This window comes from Hyperoodon ampullatus (genome assembly GCF_949752795.1).
Source record: "Hyperoodon ampullatus genome assembly, chromosome: 14".
In the NCBI taxonomy this organism is placed as follows: Eukaryota; Metazoa; Chordata; class Mammalia; order Artiodactyla; family Ziphiidae; genus Hyperoodon; species Hyperoodon ampullatus.
This window is the reverse complement of record NC_136927.1, coordinates 33,980,436-33,995,047: the sequence shown is the minus strand read 5'-3', so window position 1 is coordinate 33,995,047 and position 14,612 is coordinate 33,980,436. Positions and strand designations below refer to the sequence as shown.

Below are 14,612 nucleotides of genomic sequence, written 5' to 3'. Positions count from 1 at the left end.
GGGCTTGGCAGTGGGGATGGGGAGGGGTCTAGGGTTCCACTCTCAGAAGTAGTTATGACTAATTGGGTAGGGCTAGCACCAGGGACAAAGGGGGACAGATGTGTGCCACGACTGTCATCTCTTTTTGATACTGAGCACCTACTGTGTATACCTCTTCCTGGCCTCACAAGGTCCCTCAGAGGCCTTGTTGCCCTCGACCAGATGAAGAGCCTGAGAAGGGGAGGGGGTGGAGTGGGGGACTTGCTCAGACACAGCTGCAGCTTCACTCCCCTTTCCCACCACTGGTGCTCTTTTACCAGAGCTCACTCTGTGACGTTGAGCAAGTCTTTGCCCCCCCTCGGGAGAGCTGGTTTCAGGGGAATCAGGGACGCCAGGCTTCCCACATTTAAAGTTTTAAAGAGCGTTCCAGTCCCTCCCCCTCCCCCAAGTCTCCTCCCGTCGGACGCCCACTTAAGCTCTGGGAGCTGCCCGCAGGTGATGATAATACCAACAGAGTACCTCGCATTTGCTCCGCGACCCGACCTGTGCTAAACTCCTTTCCTCCGTAATTCTCCGCAATCCCCAATCCGAGACATCTGGGGCCGAATTCGCCCCGCGGGCGCGGCCCCCTTTCGGTGATCAAGATGCAGAGGTCCCGACGGCCTCCCAGCACCGCCCCACGTGCCGCCCCTGGCGACTCTGCCCGGGGCCGCGCGAGAGACCGCGGGCGGGGCCGCGCGAGGCCGCGGGGAGGGGGTTAGGCCGGGCTCGGTGACTACACTGGCCCGCCAGACCGCCCCACTCCTGCCACCCTCCGATGGGTCCACTGCCTTTGTGCCCGCCAGTAGGGCTGTCGCTGCTGCTGCTACTGGGACCCGGACTCGGGCTCAGCTCAGGTGAGTGAGGGATGGGCCCCCTCCAAGGACCCAGGAGTTCCTGGGGCTCCTCCAGTCCTCCCCAGGGTGCCAGGAGCCCTGCCTCCCCAGCCCTCCCAGGGGACCCAGGAGCCCTACAGCCCCCAGCCCTCCTTTCTGTGGTCCACCCACACGTTGCTTCCCAGCTTCCTGGGAGCCCTGTCCCCCCACCCCCACCCCGTCCTCCCCTAGAGCCCCTCATTCACTGCTTCCAGGGACCCAGAACTAGCCCAGTCCTCCCCCAGGGCCTCAGTGTCCTCCCCCCAAACCCTCTCCACTCACTGGCACCCTCTCCAGTGACCAGACCTCCTCATCCACCTGGCCTGGTGCCCTGTGAACTTAGCCTTCACTCCACCTGTCCCTGGGGTCTGCAGTAGGACCACCAGGGGGACACGAGAGGCTGAAACGAGCAGGGGAAGAAGGGGCCCAGCCCTACCTGGGGTCGGGGAAGAACGCAATGTCCCCTTCTCAACCACCCCTGGACGTCACCCTTGGATAGGTCCCCTTGACATATTACCCACAGGGACATGTGCGGACGCCACAAGCTCAGAGACACACAGGCACAGAACGCCCCCAGCCTCATCTGGGCACTCAGGTGCTGGGCTCACGGACAGGCTCACACACAGACACAGGCAAAGACACCGCAAGGGAAATGCACACACCCACACACCCACACTCAGGGATACCGAGACAGCCCCATATGGACACACATACAGAGAGAAGCACACACACACCCTCAGGCCCACAGGAAGCCTGGACAGCCTTGGCACTCCCAGCAGACGCTGTCGTGGGCAGACACAGCAAACAGCCCCCAGAATGACCTGCCCCACCTAAGCTGGCACGGAGGGAGTGTTTGCCTTGGTTACAAATCCAGTGCTGGGTGTCCACCCATGCCTGGGTTCTCCCTAGGGCTGAGTCCAGGACCCTGAGATGCCAGAGTGTGGGTCAGATCAGGGTGGGGGGACCTCTGGGGACAGCTTTGGGGGGTGGGTTTGGAACTGGGGTCCTGTCAGATGTGCTTATTTCTTTTTCAAGTTTTTATTTTATTTTACTTATTTTTGGCTGTGCCACGTGGCACACAGGATCTTAGTTCCCCGACCAGGGATGGAACCCACGCCCCTGCAGTGGCAGCGCAGAGTCTTAACCACTGGACCGCCAGGGAAGTCCCCAGATGTGCTTAGACTGGGAGTGTTCCATGGGGCTTGGTGGATCCAAGGGTCAAGGAAGCTTTTCTGAAAGCTCACTGCATGCCAGGGGATCCGGAGCTGCCTGCGGCAGAGATCTGTCCAGGCTGAAGGGTCATGCCCATGAGCAGACAGTGGCACAGCGTGACAAGGGCCCCTGTGGTCACATGGAGGTGAAGCAGATTCTAGAAGGAGGTGATGGGTGAGCTGGGTGAGGATGGGGTGAGGGCACTTGCAGCGCGGGGCGTATGTGACAGGCAGTTTAACTGGAGGAACAGGACATGATGAGTGGGGTCCATGTGGGGCACATGGAGAGAGGGTGCTGGAGCGGGGGGAGGGTCAGCTCCTGCAGGGCCTCTGATCAGTGAGGACCCTGAGCTTTACCTGGAGGGGGACGGGAGCTTGGGGAGGTTTCAAGCAGAGGTGAGAGGAGGACGGGTCATCCAGAGAGGAAGGCAAAGCTTTTAACTCTAAACTTGTTTTTACATTTTGTTTCTATTTAACTTATCTCCAGTCCCCTATACGAATATGCTGCTTTTCCCACTGAGAAAAAAACAAAATTGAGGGAATTCTCTGGTGGTCCAGTGGTTAGGACTCAGAGTTTCCATTACTGGGGGCACCACTTTTATCCCTGATCGGGGAACTAAGATCCTGCAAGCCACGCGGCACAGCCAAAAAAAAAAATTGAATTGAATTTTGGTTTGGACTCTTCAAAAAAGTCAGCATGATAAATTCTTGTTCCAGATAAAAAGATATGAAACAGACATGATGATTAAAGGCAATCAAAAATCTCCTCTGGATCCTCAGTCCTGGAGCAGTGGGCAGAGAGCAGGCTCCCAGGAATCAGGCCGGCCTGGGCACGAGTTTCTGCTCAGCAGCTCACCAGCTCTGAGACCTAGGATAGGTCCTTTTGCTTCTTGTAGCTTCAGTCTCTCCATCTGTAAATGGGAGAATAGCCACCCGCGAGACAAGGAAGTTGACAACAGATGTCACCTATAAATTGCGGAGCACAGTGCCCGGTGCAGGGCGAGGTCCCAGTGATAGCATCTCCTTACTGTGGCTCTGATTGTGTTTTTTGACTAAACGCCAGAGTGGACTCATGGCCCTCACCAGAAGGAGTGGCTCTGGGATTCTCTGATGCCCAGCTCACAGCAGGATTGGAGGCCCCTTACCCCAGGCAGTGGACCCCTTGATGCCCCTAAGCTCTGTCACCCTGGCAGGGCTCCCTTCCTCCTTGGGCAAGGAGGAAGGAGCACTGGATTGGCAGTCAGAAGCCCCCAGTCAGGTCAGGTTCTTGTGGGCTGTGTGACTTTAGGGTTGTCCTTCCCACCTGGGCCTCCTCTTTCTTCCATGTGAGATGCAGGGGTTCCAGTCACACCAACTATGTACTGCTATGTGTCACAGCCACATGGGGGATCCAGCAAAATGGCTGGGATGTGGCCGCAGGGCCTCCCCATGTGGGAGGAAGCTGTGCCGGGCAGTGAAAATAGATGCAAAGGGCCCTGAGCCAGAGTCTGGAGGGCAGTGGTGGGGGCAGTGGAGACCCAGGGAGAGGGAAGCCCCCGCAGAGGAGCCCGCCTTGGTGGCAGGGACCCTGCTCAGCTCACTTCTGAGGTTCAGTGCCCAGCACAGGAAACTGGACAGACATTTGATGCACGACTTGCAATCTGACTCTGTCTGGAGTTGATAAGGGCCAAGGATTGGGGATCACGGCATTCCAGGAAGAGGGAACAGCCTGTGCAAAGGCCCAGAGGTGTGAGTTTTTTCAGATGATGTGGCTCTGTGACCTGTTTTCTCCTTCATGGCTGCCTTGAAGATATTGATAACAATAGTTAGAGCTCATTGTGTGCCGGGTGCTTTACATGCATGATCTCATTCCATTCCTGGGAGTGAGATCCCCTTATTCCCCTGTTTCACAGATGAGGAAACCAAGGCACAGAGAGGTTGAGCTGTCCAAGGTCACACAGCTAGGAATAAGAAGCAGGATTCAAACTGAGACAGTCATCCAGGCCCTTTTCAGGCTGGTGCCCTTCCCCAGGGCCAGGGCAGCCCCCACCTGCAGCCTCTAACATTTGTCTCCCCCTACCCACCCCAGCTTCCCAGAGGTCACATGTGCACCGACGTGGGCTCATAGAACTGGCAGGGACTGTGCACTGTGCTGGCACCCGCACCGCCATGGCCTACATGAACTACGGCTGCTACTGTGGCCTGGGTGGCCATGGCCAGCCCAGGGATGCCATTGACTGGTGAGTGCATGCTGGGGTCAGTAAGGAAATATCACCTATGAGGAAATACCCAAAAACGAGGTTGGAGTTTGGACTAGGAAGATCTCAGCACGCGGTACTACTTGCAGGCAGAGGGCCTCCTGGGCAGCACGGCCAATGAGGCCAAACTGTGGTGCCAGCTGCCCCCCAACCCCGGTCTGGCCATGGGGTGATTGATTATGTTAGCTGAAAAAAATTGCACATCATTGATCAGACTTACTATGCATCAGAACTGTTCTGAGAACCCCTTTGAGTCCTCACAAAACCCCATTTCAGAGATGAGGAAAGTGAGGCACAGAGAGATCAGCTTGCCTGGGGCCACATAGACAGTGAGGGGTGGGGACTGGGATTTGAACCCAGACAGCCTGGCTAGATTCACGCCCCCATCACTGCTCTCTGCTGCTGTGTGAGAAGGGCCTGTTCTGTGCGAGGCTGTGGGCTTGGATCTTGCCACGACTTCCTTTCATTTGCCCTCAGGGCCATGGCCATCCGTGGAGGCGGGTATGATGGTGATCCTTGTTTTACAGATGAGGTCCCTGAGGCTTAAAGAGACACAGCCACTCACCATTTCCACTTAGTGCTGGTGGGGGGCAGGGGCGTGGAATGTGGCTGTCTCTTCCGAGCTCGGAGGATGTAGCTGTCACTGACAGGTCTTTATCCATGCCTTGGAGCTCGGAGGATGTAGCTGTCACTGACAGGTCTTTATCCATGCCTTGGAGGCTCCTGCCATGGGCCCTGCCCTCTCTGCCACACTCTGGTTGTCTAGTTCCTGCACATCTTTGCAGGTGCAGCCCAGGCCTCACCTCCTCTAGGAAGCCTTCCGTGCAGCCCAGCTGGGCCTGGCACTTCTCTGGCTACCAGAAGCTCCTCTCCTTACCCCACATCCCAGCACTTCTCGCCACACACGTGGCATCTGGTGGCTTGTCTGCCTCTCCCCGCCAGACTGGGAGCTCCTTGAGGGCAGAGTGGAATCTGGCTGACGTCTCCCTGCCAGACCCTACTGAGGGCTCAGCGCAGGGTGGGGCTGCTGGCTGGATGGAAGCAAGAGCAGTGGATGATTGCACGATGGACAAGTTTATACAGACATTGGTGGGTGTTTCTCAGGGAATTTGTATGTTATTATTATCATTACTATTGCTTTCGAGGTGCTCTTATGTGGCAGGCTGGACACTGGTGACACCGTGGGGAGCAGGACAGAAATGGCCCTGCCCTCACAGAGGTCTCGGTCAGGGAGGACAGCTGCTAATCAGTCTTCTCCCTAATTAGGGTCTCATCATAAACCTGCCCGGAGGGAAGGAACCTGGGCTTAGGAGAGGGTGTGGTCAGGAGACTGTCAGAGCCTGGGGAGATGTGGGATCTGGATGGCATCCTGGGGGTGGGGGCGGGTACTCGGGCTTAGACCTAGAACAGGAAAAGGGGGCATGAAGTTCTCCCAGGCAGGGGGCAGAGTGTGGGCAAAGTCAGGATGTGGGGAGGGTGTGGCTCGCTCCAGGAGCAGAGAAGAGACCACTGTGGCTGGAGCTCGGAGACTCAGAGAGTGAGGCAGGCAGGGGCCAGGCTTGAGTGTGGCAGAGGGATGGAGGCAGCGCAGGACACACTGGGGTCGGTGGAATTATTTCCCAGGATGGGGATTCTCAGGGAGAAAGCTTGGACCAGAAGATGCTGTCCCCCTGTGGGTCCTCACTCACCCGAAGTCCTGGCACAGGAGGATGGCCAAGAGAGCATCCCTGCCTTCACCCACCCGCTGGTCTGCCTGTCTGCCACCCACAGGTGCTGTCATTCCCACGACTGCTGCTACAAACGTGCCGAGGATGCTGGCTGCAGTCCCAAGATGGAGCGCTATTCCTGGCAGTGTGTCAATCAGCAAATCCTGTGTGGTGAGTTCCCAGCATCAGACCCGGTAGCAACCACTGGCTGGAGCATAGAGGGACTTCCAAGTATAGGCAGGGCCCATCTCTCCCCATCTGCCCCAGTCTCCACCATGCCCTATTGTCTGCCTGACACTGAGGCCAAATGTCAATTACTATAGTTCATTTCTCCTGTGCTGTTGATTTTGTTATGGAAAAGGAATATTTCTATCAGACCCAGGAAAACAGAAGGTAGGTCAAAAGGCTGAATGCTTCAAGAAAAATTGGAATGGTGAGCCCATTTATTTGTCAAAATGAAGAGTACACCTGGGTCTGATGTATCCCCTTTGCTTCGCTCGTTAGCACTGCCTGCCCCAGGGGACGTCTGAGTTTGCAAACCCTGGCCTCTGGCCAACAGCTTAGTCCATTATTCAGATTCTGTGACGTTGCCAAGCCCTGATCTTTCAGGGCCTCAATTTCCTCATTGGTAAACTGGGGGCAGAAATCAAGCCAGCCTATTGTAAGGATGAAGTGACAGTGTCACTGTGCTTCATGCCTAGTAGATGTCATTAATGTCTGGTGAAGAAATGACCCAACACAGAACCTCCGGTGAAGATGACCAGGCACTATTTCACTGAGCACAGGATTTGGGGAAGGACAAGAAGACAGTTCTGTGTAATACTGAACCCCCCAAGAGAAAGTAATTTCTCTTTCAATTTTCTTTTAATCCTTCTAATTTTGTGAAATTAGGAGAAAGTCTCAGTTCAGTGTTATGTTAGCTGAAACATCCCTGGGTCATTGCTGGTCCTTTTTAACCAAGAGAGTAGGTTTCTGGCTTATAACGTTATTCAAAAACCATTCTATTCCTAAATTTAATTCTGGCCTTAAAAAAATTCTTCATTATCTATCTATCTGTTTATCTGTCTCTCTATCTATCTATCTATCTTTAACCACAAGCAGCGTGTATTTAATGAGGATAATTATAACGTAATCTGATATCACTGTACATTTTACATGACAGGCCACTTCTTTTTTTTAAAACTATTGTTAACTTGCTCCATATCATTTAATTTATTTATTTGTTCGTTTGTTTGTTTATTTATTTATGGCTGCGTTGGGTCTCCATTGCTGTGCTTAGTTGCTCCGCGGTATGTGGGATCTTCCTGGGCCAGGGCTTGAACCTGTGTCCCCTGCATTGGCAGGTGGATTCTTAACCACTGTGCCACCAGGGAAGCCCAGTCTTGGTACTCTTGTTGAAAATCACTTGGCTCTTAGATCAGTGATGTCTCTGAGCCTGTTTCCTTACCTGGAAGATGGGTGTTGCAAAGATGGAAGAAGGTTTATAACGTGATAACCAAATTGGATGGAAGTTGTCACTTTCTTCCCTACCCTCTTCTCCATCCCTCATCCTCATCTGAACCTCTCTCTGACCCCCACTACCTCCACCTGAGAGAACTGAGGATCTGGTGTGATTCTCCACTAAAACCCCAGCTTCTGCAGACTTGTTCTCCTCTAGAGGGAAGGAGGCTATCCTAAGGGTTACGTAGAAAGATGTTCTTAGATATGCATGGATTCTCAGCTGTATCCTCTGAGTCTGAATTAGGAGTTGGCACAGAGCAAAACTGAATTAATATGGAGACATAACATCAAGGACTGAAAATGCCCCAGACATCATCTCATCCAACCCTCTCACTTAGAATTGGGGAAAATGAAGCCCAGGGAAAGAAGTGACTTGCTTAACATGGTGGTGATAAGCCCACTTCTGGGCATATTCCCTGTCCCCAGACTGCCCTCTTCCACTGTGGGTGGAGAGGAGAAGTGGGCCTTGAATGGGAAATGTGTTAAAGACCTTTCTCTTCTTCCTTCAATCTGCATGTTCTGCTTGCCCCTAACCATGTAAAAATGATGTTTGTAAAATATTTCTTGGTGTGTCTGCTGGTGGAGTCTGTGACTGTTTACAGAACTGCCTTCCCTGAACCAAACGAAGAGAACCAAAATATCTATTATGCATTTTTTTTTGCTAAAAATATTCTTATTCTGTTTGGAAACATTCTGAACATAGTTGTTTGCTTAATTACAGGTGTGGCCCATTTTCCATTTATGGGCCTGACTTAAATATATATTTTTAAAATGTTAAGCATATAATAATATTTACTGGCAGGCCTTTATTTTAAACTTAACCCTTGGGAGCTAGGTTTCTTCTTCAGTTTTTATTATTCTTGAATAACATGAAGCTGTTGGGCTCCTGAGGCCATGGAGCAGTGAGACCCAGCCTTGCTTTTGAAAGGATCTTTCTTGCTCAGGGAAAAGGGTGGGAGCACAAAGGAGGCATAGGCATTGGGTCAGCTCTGTGGCTTTGGATAAGTTACTAAATCCCTCTGAGCCTCACTTTCCTCATCTGTAAAATGGGAATAATAAAACTCTGGTGCTGGGTTTGTATAAGAATCAGAAACAATGTATGGCTTTTCTGTATTCTCCCAAAAATTATTATTGAGAATCTACTCTGTGCCAGGCTCCCTGCTAGGTTTTGGGCAAAACAGAGAAGCAAGGCTCTGTGGTCTAAAAAGAGGAGAGCAGTAAATAGCGTCTGTGCCAATTGTTTTTACAAGTGCTGTGTCGGAAGAGAAAGCAGTGAAGTATTATACAAACTACAACATAGATGAACCTTGAAAACATGAAGCTCAGTAAAAAAAAGCCAGACACAAAAGGTCACCCATTGTATGATTCCATGTATATGAAATGTCCAGACTAGGCAAATCCACAGACTTAAGGTATATTTGTGGTTACCAAGGACTCCGGAGAGTGGAACTGGGGAGTGACTTAATAAATATGGGGTTTCTTTTGGGCTGATAAAAATGTTTTGGAACTAGATGGAGGGGATGGTGGCAGAACATTGTGAATGTACTAAATACCACTGACTTGTCACTTTAAAGTGGTAAATTTGTTATGGAAATTTTGCCTCAGTAAAAATGTATCCTCACCCCAGAATGCTCAGGGGTCAGAGAAGGTCTCCCTGACAAGATGCCGTTGAAGCAGAGACTTGCGGAATGAAGGAGCCATGGGAAGAGGTGGTGGGAACAGCCAGTGCAAAGGCCCTGAGGTAGGGATGAATGTCTGGGTGGTTTGAGGAGGGTGAGGCTGGAGCAGAGTCACCCAGGGAGAGAGTAGTAGGTGATAATAGAATGATGAGGGCCAGATCCTCCAGGCCGTTGGAGGCTTTCCTTTGAGGGAGATGGAGAGCCAGGGAGGGTTTTGAGCAGAGGAGGGACATGATCCGATCCTCATTTTAACCGTACTGCATTTTTGGCTGCTGCATGGAACATATGCTGGAGGGAGCAAGGGTGGAAGCCAGTCGCCTGTATGAAGCTGTCCCAGGGATCTGGGTGAGAGGTGGTTTGGGCAGGTGGTGGCAGTGGAGATGGTGGAAGGGGGGCTTCTGGACATGTTTGGCTGGAAGGTGGAGCTGGGGGACTTGCTCACGGATGGGGGAGGGAAGGGGAACTGGCTGGAGTGTTCATGCGAGTCACCCTGTCCTTAGACAGCTGTCCTCCGGTTGCAACCCTGGAGCTTCAATGGCTCTTTCCTCCGAAGTCCCTACCCCGCCAGGTCACGTTGCTCCGAGGGTGTGCGTGTCTCTGTTGTGCAGCGGCCCATGGAAATTTTACAGGCAGAAGGGCTGGCTCCTGCACCAGCTGGTTCATTTACCAATTTTTACATATTATTTTTATCTGTCTGTCCATCCGTCCATCTATCTGTCCATCCATTCATCCACATGCTATTTCTGATTCAAACCTAATCCACCTTTGTTGTGAAAAATTAAAACATTCCAGAAACACTGTAATGTAGAAAGTTACACTCCATCCACCAGAGTTAACTAGCTTCTGTTAAGTTTGGCATCTTTTCCTCCAGATTTGTGCATGTGTAAATAAACAATAACAAAAATCAGATCACACTACGTATATTTTATTATTTTTTTCACTTAATATAGTGTCTTGGACATCTTGGAACATCTAGGTCAGCCTCATTCTTTTAAAGCCAGACAATCACCTATGGCAGAGTGTCTCCATCTTGACACTTTGGACATTTGGGGCTGGACAATTCTCCAGTGAGGGGGCCGTCCCGGGCATTGTAGAGTTTAGCGGCGTCCCTGGCCTCTACCAACCAGATGGCAGTAGCACCCCCAATCCCCCACGTGAAAGCCAAAGATGTCTCCGCCCACTGCCAAACGCCCCCCACGGGCCCCAACTGAGAATGGCCAGTGACACGAATGTACTTTATTTTGCAGAGACCATGGCTGTTCCTAAGGCTTTGTGCACTTGTGAGAGGGTTTTGTAGCATGGAGTCCTAGAACTGTTGGGTCAAATGGTGTATCTGAGGTGCCCTTAGAATTTATATGTAGAAAGGACTGGAGAGCAGCCTGAAAGGGGGTTAGAGAACTTGTCCTGGAGGGGTATTGACTGGCAAGAGCATTTAAAAAATGTAAATGGTGTTTATTGTAGAGGCTGGGGAGGGGCTTAAGGGAGACCTGGTAGAGATTAGGGAGGAGGAAGGCCACCAAAGTCCCCACAAGCCACCTCCTTTCGGCACTGAGTGGTATAGATATTTTAAGTCTAACAAATACCGTAAACTAAAGTTTGAAATAGCTGCCCTTCCAATTTGGTTAATTGAGATCGCTTTTTCCACGATGAAAGCACCGTATGGCTCAAAGTAGAAGAGTTTCAAATTACAAAATGTAAAAGTTTGGTGGGAAATAAAACTCCCACTGACACTACCCAGACATCCATTTGATTAACCTTCTGGTGGTGGGGGTGTTGTTTTGTCTTTTTTGAGTGCATAATACATAAAAAACATAGCAGTGTGTTTTGTACCCCTTATTTTCCTCTTAAGTATAAGCTCTTTTCCATGTCATTATAACTCTATTAAAAGAATAGATATATGTATAACTGAGTCACTTGCTGTACACCTGAAACTAACAAAATCAACTAACTAACTAAATCAGCTATACTCCAATATAAAATAAAAATAAAAACTCTATTAAACAATCCTCTGTTACAAACTTGAATTTGTAAGGGTGGGCGAGTGCCCCGAGTTGACACCCTACTCCCTTCCTGCAGACAAGCCAGGAGGCCTGGGGTTGGGCAGAGCTGAGTTGGGGCCCAGTCCCCACACCCCTTCCTGGATTTTTCCTTTGTAAGGTTGGGGTGCCAATGGCACTGCCCTGAGAGGACTGGGTGAGATGGGGACCATAGAGCCAGCCCTTTGCCCAGTACCTGGCTCCGCATAACTGCACAGTTAATGCCAGCTCCCATCATCCTGACTTTTTCTGTTGTTATCCATTTACTGAATTATAACCAAGGCAGTTTTTCTTTTCTGGGCCGCGCCACACCGTGCCGCATGGCTTGCGATCTTAGTTCCCTGACCAGGGATCAAACCTGGGCCCCTTGCATTGGGAGCGTAGTGTCTTACTCACTGGACCACCAGGGAAGTAAGTCCCTGTGAAGCTTAATAAATGAATTTAAGGGAGAAAGATTTTCCCTCTCAGTCCTTTGTTAATTTTTCCAATTAGACAAGGAGGAAGTATCAGTTGCACGATAGTCTGACTGCTAGAGAGGGTAAACCTCTCTTACACTTGCTTTTTTTTTAAACCAAAACACTCCAATTTGGGGGCTCACAGCTTTCAGGTGGGCAACAGCATTTAACTAGACTTTGATATTAGGACTTTATCTTCATTGGTTTTTGTTGTTTTTGCTTTCTTTGTTTTTTAGTCAGTTTCTTATATTTGTGGTATAAGATTTTGGTTTTCCATTTATGTCAGTGATAGAATTTATTTAATGCAATTTAATACCATTTAATATAATTAAATCATAATTTATTTAATAATTGACTTACTATTAGAAATAAAGGGGATTTAAAGCTAGCATCTTGAAGCTGCCATGGGTCTGAGTTTGGGAAACCCTGTGTGCAGTCATGCAGATAAACACCTTTAATCAACTCAGCTCATTACAGAGGGTCCCAGGCCCCCTGCCTCCTGCTTGACATCCCCCACCCCTCCCCCACTCATCGCTCCATCCCTTCCTGGTGCTGCCAAGCTCTCCGAGTGTTGCCCTGAGAGAAGCTGATGAATTTTCTGAGTCTCATGCTTCACCTTGCTAGGATCTCCATGGAACTTGTGCATTTTAAGAGGGGATCTTTAAAGATTAGCTGACAGCTTAAGGAGGTCAGCTGCAGCTCATTAGCACCTGCTATATGCCCTGCATTTTACTGACTTGGTCTCTTTTCATTCTCCCAACAGCCCTTAGAAGTAGGTACTTTTAGTATCCTCATGTGGCCCCTGTGGAAACAGCCTGGGAAGGATGAAGTGATGTGCCCAAAGGAACTATATCCATGGCCGAGCTGGCTACCTCCAAAGTTCATGCTTCACTGTGCCTCTGGAAGAAATTTGGAAAGATTTAATAGTGGGTGTTTTTTCCCCCCCATTTTGTGGATAATTAAAAACCCACAGTCAAAGGCAGATGACATATCCATAGCTTAATAAGATACAACTTGAAGATCACAAAATCTTTCCAACCTAAACGAATGACTCTCTAGCAGTGGAATTCCCGAGGCAGAAGGAGATTTATCTTTGGGTGGCAACCTTTGCATCTCTGTATAAGGTAGGCCCAGGATGGAAAGAAGAGATGGAATATATGATTGTTACCTAAAACAAACTATTTTCTTATACAGTATCATGTCATGTGCATATAATGACATTTTACCTCTTCTTTTCCAATTTGGATACCTTTTATTTCTTTTTCTTGTCTGATTGCTGTGGCTAGGACTTCCAATACTATGTTGAGTAGAAGTGGCAAGAGTGGGCATCCTTGTCATGTTCCAGATTTCAGAGGGAAGTTTTTAGCTTTTCACCATTGAGTATTATATTGGCTGAATATAAGCAAACAGCAAACTGTTTTCTTGAAGGAGCATCTGAAAGAGACCTGGAGAGAAAAGGCAGAGAAATGCAGGTAGAACCAACATTGATGGAGTACACACGTAGGGCCAAGCCCCTCCCGGGCACTTTACATAGGCTTTCTCACCCATGCTTCCCAATAAACCTGCAAAGCGGATGGTGCCCCCATCTACATGAAGACTTGGCTCAGAAAGTTTAGGTAAGACCACACAGCTAGAACTAGCAGAGAAGGCATTCCAAAAAAAAAAAAAAAAAAGCCTGGATGGTTCTCAGGCACCTACTGCTTATCTAAATGGATTCTTAAATGCACTAGTGTAATACTGATGCAGAAGAGAAGCTAAAAGGGCATATGGACTTTGGACTTCCTCTCTGATAACACTCCCCTGGCAACCTCAATTTCCTTTTCTGTAAAATGGCTGAACATCACCTCCCTCGGGAGTTATGAAGAGAGAGAGACAGAGAGAGAGAGAGAGAGAGAGAGAGAGAGATAACGTGGTGAAGTGTCAGTGTCACCCAGATGCAATTTATGCCCTTCCTTGTCCCCAGCTTTACTGGCTTCCCTTGCATTTATCTTCAAGTCTCTGCAAGTCCCTGCTCTAACCTCAGTTTTCCCACTTCTTCCAGGACCAGTGGAGGACAAATGCCAAGAACTCATGTGCAAGTGTGACCTGGAGATTGCTTACTGTTTAGCCAAAACTGAGTACAACTTAAAGTACCTCCTTTACCCCCGCTTCTTGTGTGGGAAGGACTCACCCAAGTGTGACTGACTAGCCTGACTTGAAATGTCATTTTTGCACAAGGAAATAAAAACTTCTTTTTGCGGATCAACAGCCTTATTCAGTTCTTTGCAGGAGGAAGCTGGGGCCAGTTGTTAAAGCTGAAACCCTCGTGTTTGCTTTCACTCCTGTCCCGGAACTTGGGGCTGGAGCCAGTTTGGTTTCCAGCTTGATTAATGTCAGAAGTCCCATGCCTATTTTATAAAACCACAACTGTGTTTATGACTGTATTAGGTTTGGTACCATTTGAGGTTCAACCTTTATGAAAAGAGCTGAGGCTTGCCTTCTAACCTGCTCCCGATGGCAGGTAGTCAAAAGTGAGCAAACACCTACCATGCGCTTGGCCTTGCTTTCGATTCTGGGCTGAAGCAATAAACAAAATGGCCACATGATGGCCCAACCTTGTGAAGTTCAAGTCTAGTAGTTGTTAGCTTGAGTCTTCTGCCCTATCCCACTCCACCTTTAACAGTTAAAATTTATTTCCTGATTACGAAAGTAGTACCTATGCATTGCTTAAAAAAAAAAAAAGGAAAATTGAGAAATATAGAAAGGAGAAAACACCCCACTCCAGTTCACAGTCCACAATAACCACTTTTAGTATCTTAGTGTGCTGCCCATTGGTCTTGTCTATAATGTGTTAAAAATATAATTGAGACTATACTGTATGATTTCATACTGTATGATTTTTTCCATTTCTCCATG

The 14,612-nt window shown here is 49.4% G+C and overlaps 1 protein-coding gene across 1 annotated transcript; it reads left to right on the top strand.

Annotated features, from left to right (window-relative positions):
- Window positions 1–796: 796 nt before the first annotated feature.
- On the top strand, window positions 797–13,901 carry PLA2G10 (phospholipase A2 group X; the record flags this gene model as incomplete). Its single annotated transcript, XM_079719030.1, has 4 exons — window positions 797–875; window positions 4,173–4,323; window positions 6,112–6,218; window positions 13,759–13,901. The coding sequence occupies 4 exons, from the start codon at window positions 797–799 to the stop codon at window positions 13,899–13,901; spliced, it is 480 nt and encodes a 159-aa protein (XP_079575156.1).
- Window positions 13,902–14,612: the final 711 nt, after the last annotated feature.